The sequence below is a fragment of the Equus caballus genome, chromosome 4, assembly GCF_041296265.1.
Source record: "Equus caballus isolate H_3958 breed thoroughbred chromosome 4, TB-T2T, whole genome shotgun sequence".
Lineage (NCBI taxonomy): Eukaryota > Metazoa > Chordata > Mammalia > Perissodactyla > Equidae > Equus > Equus caballus.
The window spans coordinates 67219831-67232639 of NC_091687.1; the positions used below are offsets into that span (position 1 = coordinate 67219831).

The window sequence follows — 12809 nt, forward strand, 5'->3', positions numbered from 1 at the left end:
TTTAAGAAACTCAATTAGTTGCTCACAGACTCTGGAGGTCAAGGGATATAGTGAGGGTCAAATTTATCACAATGGCAAGTCTAAGCCCTGTGTAGACTAATTATGGGGCAGCAGAGATTTGGAATGGAAAGGCAGACTGCAGAGGAGAATGTCAGTTCCTAGCTGCACAGTACTCAGTTGTAGTCACCATGAGACCCAGCTATACTTTGTTTCCCACCTGAGGCTGTTTATAAACCTTTTTTTTTTTTTGCTGAGGAAGATTAGCCCTGAGCTAACATCTGTGCTAGTCTTCCTCTACTTTACATGGGGGTTACCACCACAGCATGGCTGATGACTGGTGTAGGTCTGTGCCTGGGATCTGAACCCATGAAGCCAGGTTGCCAAAGTGGAATGCACCAAACTTAACCACTACACTGTGGGGCTGGCCCCTGTTTCTGAATCTCCTAGACTTAGAATGAAGTACCCTCTTTTACTGATATTTTCAATGGGGGAAAACAATTTTCCTAGGCCCCAGTATTTTCTGAAGGGCAGATTAAATTTTCTCTGCAAATATCTTTTTATCTTTAAACTTATGATGTGTAAATTTGAAAATAATCTACCTAAATAGCCACTATGACAAAGATATTAGGATTCATAATATCACATACACACACAAGAAAAACATGGCAGGTGCTTAATATTTGTTGAATCAATGAATAATAACAGTCTTGACAGTAGAATTACAAAGGCTTTTCATTTCATGTTTATTATCAGTGCTTTAATACAGAACATTTTGTAATGATTAGTGATATGTGGATGCCAAGCGTTTTTTCAAACACCAGGTGCCAGTATTTTCTGATAAATATGGATTTTCACCAAACACCACAATTTCAGGAGGTGGTGATTCATCAGCATAATTCACCCAAATTACAAAAATGGCGACACTTAAAATCATGCACTTTATTTCACCATTTCATAAAACTTCTTTTTAAACTTCTACAAACTTTTGCAGTGTAAAAAGACTCCTCAAAAACTTCATGATAACATTGAACTACAAAATTCACTCTGGAAATGTAGAGTTATTTTTCAAATTTTGACTTTAATAATTTTTTTTTATTCTATTAAAAATATAGTGAGGGAGGAGTGTACTGGGAGAGGTGGAGAAAAAGAGCTTCCAGTTGATGGGTTCAACATGTCTGAAAATACTTCAGTAACGTACAGGAAAAAGTTCAAGAGCAATAATATATTATAAATAAGGTCTTTCAGCAAGACGAACGGATGAGCAGTTCTTGCGTCAATTGCACCCACAGGAGAGAGGTCTTCTCTGGAAGAACGCTTGTCTACAGAATCTTCTGTAAGATAGAGTTGGCCACCTCCAATGATTCGTCTTTTACTAGAACAATATCGTAAGAGTCCATATACTTTTCTAAAAGTTCATCCACCTAATAAAAAAAATAATAATTAATTAACATATGCAGAGTTGAGAAGCAAATAATTTCTGTATGAATCTCATTGTTACATTAGATCTTTTGGGCAAAATGTAGCAAATTAAATTCACTTTCATAAAACCTTTGAAATGAAGAAATATTTTCAAACTTTTTTTTTTTTAAGATTAGCCATGAGCTAACATCTGCTGCCAATCCTCCTCTTTTTGCTGAGGAAGACTGGGCCCTGAGCTAATATCCATGCCCATCTTCCTCTACTTTATATGTGGGACACCTGCCACAGCATGGCTTGCCAAGTGGTGCCATGTCCCTACCCTGGATCCGAACCGGCGAACCCTGGGCCGCCGCAGCGGAACGTGCAAACTTAACCAGTGCGCCACTGGGCCAGCCCCTATTTTCAAACTTTTAAGATTAATTGACATAGAAATTTTCCCACATGGTGGCTTTTCTCTCAAAATGATCTCTCTCTAATCCAATGGTTCTCAACTGGGGAGGAGACTGTGTCCAAGGGACATCTGGCAATGTCTGGAGACATCTCTGACTCTTGTGACTGGGGAGTGCTACCAGCTCTGGTGAGGAGAGACCCGAGAGGCCTTACCTTGAATGCACTCCCCCTCCCCCAATACCTCCAGCATGCCTGTGTGCAGACCAACTCCTTTAGCAATCACCAGCGTGAAGGGAGAAAGCAATCACAATGTCTAGAATATCTACTTTCTCAGGCATCTTTGGTAACAACTGCCTATGAAGCTTCATCCTAAATTTTTCTTAAAAGCAAATTAAATGACAGATGTGTAGACTTACTCTATCATTTAGATATCCGATTTTCAGAATGTGTTCAACGTTGGCTACGCCATCTGCCATTCTTAAGTCTCCTTGTGAGTCTCCCAGCAGAATTATGTTGCTATTGTCTTTTAGTTGATTGAAATATTCTGTATTCTTCAAGGCACCATCATGTTTGTTAAATACATGAATTAGTTCTCCTTTAAATCCTTTGAGCAACCCCTATTAAAAACATAAATCCTTTGAAACAATAGGTTTTACAAATTCTGTTTTATTTTCACATTCATGATAGGTAAGAAGGGCTCGAAGAAGTTAATGACTTTCTAGAGACTACTTTAAATGTTAAACACATTGAGTTGAAAATCTAATTTTTACTTTTCATTTGTTTCCTAACCAAAAGGTCCCATTTTATGTATATCATAATATATTGTCTTGATTAGAAGAACTCATTCAAATAAGGTCAGTTCCAATTCACTTCTTTTTTCCACCTATGGATGTTAAGTCTTCAGAGTTGCTGCATTAAATTAAAAGTTTTACGAATTTTCATATTAGTCTATAGCTTGGGAAACAAAAGTTTAGGAAGGGCATATTATTTTTCAAACATGGATATGGATATCACTGGGAGAGATGCTGAGTCCCACAGTAGGCCTATCAACTTGGCCTAATTTAACGAATATACATTAAATAACAATCAATCAATACGTTTACATGATTAAAATATTTTCAGATTTTAAGAGTAATTATGAAGAATGATTTGATATTCTTACTTTATCATCAAAATCCATGAAGTTGGACACTACTTTGACATTCGGATGATAAACACCAGCTTGACGGATAACCTCCTCTAGAACATCACCGATACCAGCCGAAAATATGAACACAGGGATGCTGTGCTGTTGGAGCTTATCAAAGAAATTCTCATATCCTTCCCTGCAAGATGGAGGGAGGAACTGATCGTCAAAGAGCAAGATGTATCTCCTTTCACCTAGAAGTTACAAAAGCTAACTATCTCTACCTAATTCTATGGCTCCTTTACATTCTCATTTCAAAATACTGCCCAAGAAGGCTGTTACTGATGTCTATGACGCTATTAGTACAAGTGTTTCCAACAACAGTTAACTGTTTACTCTCCTTTTCATAAATTCTAATAGTACTAATTTGATGATTTCAGACTTGCACTGAATTTGAATAGAAGCATACAGTTCATAATTTACACCATGTAACAGCAAATACTTAAACCAGACCTTGAAAAACCCACTTAGACTGAGCAGGAAGACCCCCTGCTTGTCCTCCTCTCTTCTACTCCCTATCTTTAGAAAAGCAGGGTGGTGGGAACTGAGCTATGCTCTCTTTGCATCTGGCATCTCTCCTGCCTAAGATCCGGCAGCCAGGTAAGGTTTTGGTCTTAAAATCTTTTCTTCCCTTTTTACGCTTCCTGGGCTATAAGTTAAGCTACCTACAAAGGAAGGAAATATGTACTAGCTATCCTCACACTCTTTCTCATGAGTTAATGCTTTCCTCCTTAGAAGTAGATCATCTTAAAATTTAGCATCATCAAAAACAAGAGAAAAAAGAACAAAATAGCGTCATCATATTTGCCTAGTGAGTTGAAAATTTTAAGAAGTGATAAACAGTATTGAAAATAAGCTTAAAAATGTTTATATCTTATGATTCATGTATTACAAATATTTTTATTATTTGCTAAAATAAAACATATTCACCTTTCCTAGAGACAGTTTTCAAGGGAGTCTGAGAATTCAGAAAGTAGATTCATGTAACTTCAGAAATAGGGTACTGAACTAAAAATCCTTTTCAACTTGATTTGTAAACATTCCTTTCATATTTCATGTCTTTCAAAAGGATTTTGCTAAAAAATTTCAAAATGGTCTTGGTTTCATAAATTTGAAAATTAGTCTTGAAATCTTTAATCTGGAGAAAGGAAATGCAAATTAATACATGAGTCTCACAAGTCTCTTATTCCCTTTGCCAAGATCTAACGTTACTCTAAATCCCCATCTCATCACTATTTCATGATAGATGGCATATTCTGGATATGTTTGTATATGGGATATTGTTATAGATTATTTTAATACACACTTGAATACATATATAACAGTAGTTCAAGTCTATAGATAATTAACAACAAGAAACACCCAAGAAACTTACTTGAGCATAACATCAGATTCGGCCACAATTTCTTTAAGCTTAGCTTTCGGTAAAGCTTGTTCAACAAGCAAACCATGTGATTTAGTATACCTGGAGTTTATGACCAAAGAAAAAGAGAATATCAGTTAAAGTAAACTAAAACAATTATCTTTATTAAAAAGCATTCTTCAGTGTGAGAAAATGCAGTATTTCATTCATCATATTTTGGATTTAAATTTTAGAGATTTAAATTCATCACTAACAAATGTATACGCCATGTGTCTCAAAAAGTGATACAGCTGTTCTTACTGCATTTCCCAGTTCTTGCCAAACTCTGGCTTAGTTTATTTTTTAAAATTTTTTTGTGAGGAAGATTGTCCCTGAGCTAACGTCTGTTGCCATTCTTCCTCTTTTTGCTTGAGGAAGATTGTCCCTGAGCTAACATCTGTGCCAGTCTCCCTCTAGTTTATATGTGGGATGCTGTCACAGCATGGCTTGATGTGTGGTGTGTGGGCCTGTGCCCAGGATCTGAACCCGTGAACCCCGGGGCCGCCGAAGTGGAGTGTGCAACCTTAACCACACCACCACCAGGCTGGCCCCTGGCTTAGTTTAAATGTGTTAATAAGATAATGAAAGGTGTAAACCTTTCCTCAGTCTACAGATAAGAACTGAATCCAACCTAGGGAGGCATAATCATTTCTCTGATTGCAGTAAGAATTAAAGCAAAGCTATTTTTTCCATATGTTTGTAGTCTGAATTTTCATGAAATGCCTAAGTACTTAAGATGTTGCCTAGTGAGCAAGAGAGAAAATCCTTGTTATGGAAAGTTTTATATATAGGTGCTTTATAATTACAGTCATACACTGCAGAATGACATTTTAGTCAACGATGGAGCACGTGTATGATGCTGGTCCCATAAAATTAGTACCATATAGCCTAGGTGTAATGTGGGCTATACTATCTAGGTTTGTGTACGGACACACTACGATGTTTGCACAATGACGAAAGCGCCTAAATGCATTTCACAGAACGTATCCTCATCAATAAGCAACGCCTGACTGTACATAAAAACACCTATGATCACAGCATCTCAGTGTAACAGGCCTTTAGAACCTCTCCATCCGATACCTCAAAATCCTCCTCTAATATTCCTAAGTGGCCCTCTTCTCTGGGTCAGCTCCCATCATATTAGTGAGCTCATTCTCCCAGGGAGGCTTACACCAGTGCTAGAAAATTCTAATTGCTACCCAGTCCTTTCTTTCATCATGCGGAAATCAGTCGTGTTAAGCTTTCCAAGTCTGCTTCCAGTTCTGCTCCTACAGGCATGTAGAGCAAGTCTAACCTCTTCAACAGTTCACACCTTAAACGCTGATTTAGTGTGCAAGGTATTCAGGTTAGGTAATGGAATAATGAAGACAAATAACATCATTCCTGGTCTCTTAAGATTCTAAAACCACAAGTTATTGCTTCTCAAATCAAAGCATTCTCTAGTCCTTGAAATCTTCCTCAAATGGGATGGCTCCAATTCCTGTGATTATCTCGGTGGATTCCTTAGACACACTCTAAGTTCATCAACATTTCTCTTAACAGGATTCTCCCAGGACTCAACACAATGCTTTCAGTGTGGTCTGCTTGGAATGCTGCATTTCGATTAATGCAACAACATCAGAGTTCAGTGTCTCAGTAACTATGACATCCAATGGCTCCAACTGAGTTCAGAGTCAATTTAAATCCCAATTCTTTTTCATTACACATTTAGCCACATTTTGTCTATATACTTAAAAAAATTTTTTTATTTTTTAAAGAAACACATCACCTGTTTGAGGAGTGGGAATTTTTTTTTTAATAGAATACATGCAGCTCTGGTTCATTCATTTTATTTATTTATTTATTTTTTTTGAGGAAGATTGGCCCTGAGCTAACATCTGTTGCCAATCTTCCTCTTTTTTTTTTCTTCCCCAAAGCCCCAGTACATAGTTGTTTATCCCAGTTGCAAGTCATTCCAGGTCTTTCATGTGGAATGCCACCACAGCATGGCTTGATGAGCAATGTGTGGGTCTGTGCCCAGGATCTGAACCGGCAAACTCCGGGCTGCCACAGCAGAGCTTGTGAACTTAACCACTTGGCCACAGGGCCAGCCCCCAAAAACTTTTTTTTTTTTTTTTTGGAGGAAGATTAGCCCTCAGCTAACTACTGCCAGTCCTCCTCTTTTTGCTGAGGAAGCCTGGCTCTGAGCTAACATCCGTGCCCATCTTCCTCTAGTTTATACGTGGGACGCCTACCACAGCATGGCTGCCAAGCAGTGCCATGTCCGCAACCGGGATCCGAACCAGCGAACCGCGGGCCGCTGAGAAGCGGAACGTGCGAACTTAACCGCTGCGCCACCGGGCCGGCCCCACCCAAAAGCTTTTTAACTTAAGGTTTAAGTGCAGAATTTTAAATTTATTCCTACTGATCTTCATCTTAAAAAACAGAACAGGGGCCGACCCACTGGCACAGCGGTTAAGAGCGCACTTCAGCGGCCTGGGTTCGCCGGTTTGGCAGACAAGGCACTTCTTGGCATGCCATGCTGTGGTAGGCGTCCCACATATAAAGTAGAGGAAGATGGGCATGGACGTTAGCTCGGGGCCAGTCTTCCTCAGCGAAAAGAGGAGGATTGGCAGCACGTTAGCTCAGGGCTAATCTTCTCAAAAACAACAACAACAACAACAACAACAAAACCCCAAAACAGAACAAAACAAATTCTAGACTATTAGAGTAAATAGAGAATTAGAGTTGATTTTGTTATATTTAATCACTGATCTAACTCATTGGATAATTTATGAATCTATTTATACACAGTACAGAAGAAAATAAACCATTAGTTCTAACTGTAATGTTATTATATTTTTAACCCTCCCACCACCCAATACACTTACCATTCTACCATATAAGGGTACTTCTCTTCTACTGTAAGCACAGGATCAACTTCAATAGCATAATATTTTTCCTTTAGTTGCAGTAACTAGAAAGAAACAAATATTCATGAAGATTACAGAGTTGTCATTAAGCTGCATCATTTTATAGAAAGCAAAAGAATGCAAACAAGTGTTTTCCATAAACTGCTTTATATAGTAAAGATTAGATCATGAGCACTTAGCTAATGCATATATCGACTAAAGAGCTCTTTGCTGATCATAATTTACATGTAACTAAATATACCTGCAAAAAACCTACCTTTCTTTTTTTAAGTACTTACATGTCAGCAATTCAGTGAAACCCACTAATAATCAAATTATCACTACAAAAAAACTTTCATTCTCGTATGAAAGTATTAATTTGATTTACATTTGGAGACTTATTTTGTTGAAACAGACACAGACACCTACTCAAGTAGAGGATTGAGGCAATTTCCTGATCAATTACGTAAAACCAAAGTACTTTTGTTTTAATTCTCCAGCTAATGTAAGGAAAGACACCAGAATACTTTGGTAATCAATTAAAAGTTTTTTATGTAAATTTTATTATTGTTGTTAAAAAGTTAATAATTTTTTAATATGTTGAGAGCATATCATCCAGATAATAAACCTAACGTTTATTGAGTGTTTACTATGTGCCAGGTATGGCTATAAGCACTTTGGATCCATTCTTTTTTTTTTTTTTTCAAAGATTGGCACCTGAGTTAACAACTGTTGCCAATCTTCTTTTTTTTGCTTTCTTCTTTTTCTTCTCAAATCCCCCCAGTACAGAGTTGTATATTTTAGTTGTGGGTCCTTCTAGTTGTGGCATGTGGGACGCCGCCTCAGCATGGCCTGACAAGCGGTGCCATGTCCGCACCCAGGATCCGAACCAGCGAAACCCTGGGCCGCCAAAGCAGAGCACGCCAACCTAACCACTCGGCCACGGGGCTGGCTCCAGGGATCCATTCTTGTTGGTGTGAATGAACCTGAAGAAATTCTCAGGCAAAAAGGGGTAATGAAGTTTTTGAGTAACTCTGGATTACTGTTTGTGTTTACCTTTTTTCGACATTCATCAGTAACCAGCTTACAGTTGTCAATGATATCTAAAGAGAGAAGGCAAACAGGCATTAAAAGTAATACTCTGATTGATGCTACCACTACTTTAACTTAGTATTTTTTTTTAAGTTTAAATGCCAAGTCAACTATCACGGCCATTACAACTTTTGGTCTTAGTGCTGTAATTTGCAAGGCATTGCTAGAGAACCTAATGGTTTTAATATCCAAAGTTTAGCGGTTGTTTGTTTACACCACTGAGCTAGATAATTCAAAGTCTTCACTGTGAATTGTATACTGACTGGTCCCTTTTTCACCTTCCATTTTAATGAAATAGAAGCAAGGAATACATCCTTTAAATATACTTTTTTCTTAATAAAAAGTTAAACAATGTGAAAACCTGGAAAATCCAGATTATTGTAAAGAAAACAAAATTACTCATAATTTTACCATTTAATAATAAATTACTAAAAATATTTTACTGTATTTCCTTTCAGTCTTGAAGTTTTACGCATATCAGTTAGATAAGAGATTAAACCAGAACTGTAATTTTGAACTCTGCTTTCTTGTTCACTTCAAATTGTAGTCTGTGTTTTTTCCATACAGTTAAAAGCTCTCCATGAATATCATTCATAATGGTTCTATATTCTGTTATGTGGGCATGACGCTAGTTATACCATTTCCATTGTGTAAAACTTTTTTGGTTGTTTCCAAGCTTCTGCTATTGTAAATAATTTTATGTTGAACTTAGTTACCACTATTTTTGTGAATAAAGTTTTTTTCCCCTACATTTGGGATTACCTGATTAGAAATTCTCCAAAGAGGAATTCTTGGGCCAAAGGGTATGATTTTTGTGGTTTTTATGTAAATTATCAAAACAATTTCTCAAATCACACATATACCAGCAGTAAATGAGAAGGCTTATATCATGGCTTCTTTGTCAAGTTGAAGAGTATTATTTTAAAAATTCATTGCTAATTTAGAAAACAAAAAGGTGTATTATCCTAGCAACACATTTTGAGATTTATTTAATAACTTTTCTTTCGCTTATATATAAATGACACAAAAATTTAATAACATTCCTAGAAAATACAGAATATTTGATAAATGCTGTTTCTTTAGGTTAATTGAAAGTTTAAAATCCATTTAAATATTCTTGAAGAATGAACAGACTACATTTAGAGCGAAAAATTTCAGAAGTCTTCATTCCTCCTGCAACCAAAGCCATATATGAAAATAGCCACTTATGTAACATGGGGGGGGGGGAAGTCCTCAAAATATAACAAGAAAAAAGCAGGTCCCATCATTTTCAATGTCCAAAAAGGGAAAAACCTGCAGTCAATCTCATAGATAATATAGGTAGAAAAGGATCTTAAAATAATGATTATGTTGATGAATTTGATTATGAATGCCACACTTACTATGACACGTTGGGCATCTTTTCCCTTCATAGGAAAATCTACTCAGTGTCATATCAAAGTCTGTTATTATCTGTAAGAAAAGAGAAAAGGCATTACAAAAACACAGCCACCAAGGCCAGACGTCCTGCGCTTCCTCGAGGCCTGGGACTGTGCTGGGTCCCCATCTCCCACTGTAGATATTCCCTCCACTGAGCTCTCTGATGCAGCTCCTGTATAAAGCCCTGAGAGTTACCTTATCTACAAGGTGATACCTCAAGTGCCCTAGCACTGGCACCAAATAAAATCTGAGTCATCAGTACAGGAGTTTGAAATCACAGGTGATATGGTTACTGTTCTCGAGAGAGAGAAAACATTGCACAATTTCAATCGATTTGGTCAGTGTACAAAACTGCAGCAGAAGCAATTAAACTATATGAAGCTCTCAGTTACTGATAGTGCTAGCTTCTCGATTTAACTTGTCTACTTAGGGAACTATACCAACGAACAAACGATACATGGCAATAGTTTACCAGCTCTGGAAATTTAGGAGATTGGGTTAAGCGCTTTTTCAGAAATGTTTTAAAAAAGGCGTAATTTTTTTTACTGAATGTCCAGATTGTTGATTTGATGTACATTTAAAAATTTCTTTAAAAAAAGGAGAGAATTTAAAAAAATCAGTTATCCCCTAATAAAGTTACATCTTAATTTGACCTACTGTAATTTATTTAATTAAAATATGAAAGAGCAACTTGAAACTGTACACTTTTTCAAGAATAATATTACTACTAATATTATTAATAGTAATATTATTCTTAAAATGGCTTAATAATTATGCACAGCACTGGCTAGCTTAGAACTTAATATTAAAGAAAAGCTAAATTTATTTCAAGGATATTACTATTTGTTTGTTTCCAGTGGGGTATTCTGTGTATTTTAGGCCAACTCTAGATATTATCTTTTAGATTTTACATTCCAAAAGGATAGGTAAAACTTGTCTATCTAAACTTTCTTTACTCAGATTTTGGCATACATGAGACGCCTGAATCTGCTTGAACACTAAAAATAAGGGCTTAATAATACAGGCTTCTTGATAATTACTCACCTGAAGCTTGGCAGCTCCTCCTTTGATAAGACCACAGATAATTTCTTCTACTCTTGTAGGGTTCTTGATGCGAACTGAACTTTTCTGGAATTCTGGCATCTAAAAACAAAAGGCAATTAATTAACTATTTTAATTTCTCTTTTCCCAGGTTCCTTTGATAGCACACAGAAGCTTATAATATTTAAAGACGTAAAAATGTTGAGGCATTTTTTTGAAAAAGCAAATCACTGTATTAAAATACCATTGATACACACATTTTAAAGCACATCAGTAGTTTCCATCTAGAAGATTAAGACAAAACTGCATTTGTAATATATTACCAGAAAATGTAACTTTTCTAATTATAAAAGTCACGCATGCTTAGCACAGAAACAAGTATGAAAAAGAAAATAAAAATTTCCTGGCATTCTACTACTCAAAGATAAACAAGCAAACATTTTATTTTCCATTATTTCCATTTCTATGATTACAAGTATGCATGAATATGCACATAGTTAATTTCATTACATACTTTTGCATCTGGCTTTTTGAAATTAATATTACTACATATATAGTTATAAAAAACATTTTAACAGAATTCATTAATCGAAATAAAATCCTCGAATTGAAGGGAGAACATTTGAACTTTGTGATGAAGAGTTTTCTTTCTTTCTTCTTCTTTTTTTTTTTTTTGCTGAGGAAGACTGTTGCTGAGCTAACATCTGTGCCAATCTTCCTCTACTTGGTATGTGAGCTGTTGCCACAGCATAGCCACCACTGAGTGGTGTAGGTCCACACCTGGGAACTGAACACCGGCCACTGAAGCAGAGTGTGCTGAACTGAACCACTAGGACACAGGGCCGGCCCCAAGAGTTTTCTTGTAAGAATCTTTCTGCTTAAGATTTAGCTTGTATTCATATTTCCATTTTAAAAAATTTCTTAGCAGAAAGGAAACAAATATGACATGATTATTCTCCACAAGTTTACCTTTGTATGGATAATTTAAATATATTTAATATATTTAATTTCACAAGTTTCTTAAAGATCTTCGCTCCTTTATTGTACTACATCCCAAATAACTTCATTGTTCTTGGCACAAATTTTACAATGGATTTATTTCAAGTTAAGACAACTACTAGAAAGTATTAGACCACCTGGGCTTAGGCTGTTCCTAGGCTAGTTTAGGCAGGCTTTAGTGGTGCTCAACAATTTAATGTTAAATATAGTTTCTTTTTTCTATCTTGTCACAGACAGGATGAAACTGATCAGAGTAAAAGCATAAGCACAGTGCTCTTCCAGCACAGGCACAAGAAGCCTGGGGAAGTAAGTTATGGATCACTTAATCGTCAGCTCACAGTATAAAAAGACGATAACAGAACCTCAAACCAAGGTTCTATACTGGGTTGTACCCTATAATCTTTATTTATTTTATATGGCATTATTCTGGGTATGTTATCACCAAGATTAACAAATTTCATGTGTGTTATGGACACGGTTATGAAAAATTCCCTAGACGTTACATCTTTGCTGAAAGAGAAACTGACCATGTAAGTCTATCAGGTTCCATGTTGTCTCTACATAATGGACAAAATTAGACAATTGGAAAAAGGCTAAAATGTTTTCCTAAGACTGGAAGATGATTATAGAAGCATACTGGAAAGAGAAATGCTAACATTACAATTTTCTCCATGAATGAAGACTTGGATGTACAATACACTTAATTATAGAAAGCCAAATTTAAAGAGGATAGTATGCAACTAACCTGCACACAGTGACCCTTTTAACTTAACTGGACTTTAAAAGGTTTCAACAGAATAAAGAAGGTTATCTAAATATTTATTTTATAGTGATTTTTCAATAGATGAGAAAAGCAAACAGGCACTTGTTCCTACATTCCTGTTTTTCACTCATTAATCCACTCATTTCTTAACAAAATTCCTACCATGTGTCTACTCTGGTCAGACACCAGATGCAGAGATATGAGGAC

The 12809-nt window shown here is 36.2% G+C and overlaps 1 protein-coding gene across 6 annotated transcripts in view; it reads right to left on the minus strand.

The window, feature by feature from the left end:
- Positions 1 to 719: 719 nt before the first annotated feature.
- The window catches only part of NT5C3A (5'-nucleotidase, cytosolic IIIA), a 52008-nt gene continuing 39918 nt past the window's right edge, over positions 720 to 12809 (minus strand). For all 6 annotated transcript variants that reach the window (XM_001500985.7, XM_005609289.4, XM_005609290.4 and 3 more), the window contains 8 exons: positions 10844 to 10942; positions 9763 to 9832; positions 8345 to 8391; positions 7268 to 7353; positions 4371 to 4460; positions 2972 to 3134; positions 2226 to 2426; positions 720 to 1421 (listed from right to left, as the gene is read on the minus strand). In XM_001500985.7, coding sequence (XP_001501035.3) covers positions 1320 to 1421; positions 2226 to 2426; positions 2972 to 3134; positions 4371 to 4460; positions 7268 to 7353; positions 8345 to 8391; positions 9763 to 9832; positions 10844 to 10942 — 858 coding nt within the window. In that variant the 3' untranslated portion in view covers positions 720 to 1319. The remainder of the gene's footprint in view (positions 1422 to 2225; positions 2427 to 2971; positions 3135 to 4370; positions 4461 to 7267; positions 7354 to 8344; positions 8392 to 9762; positions 9833 to 10843; positions 10943 to 12809) is intronic.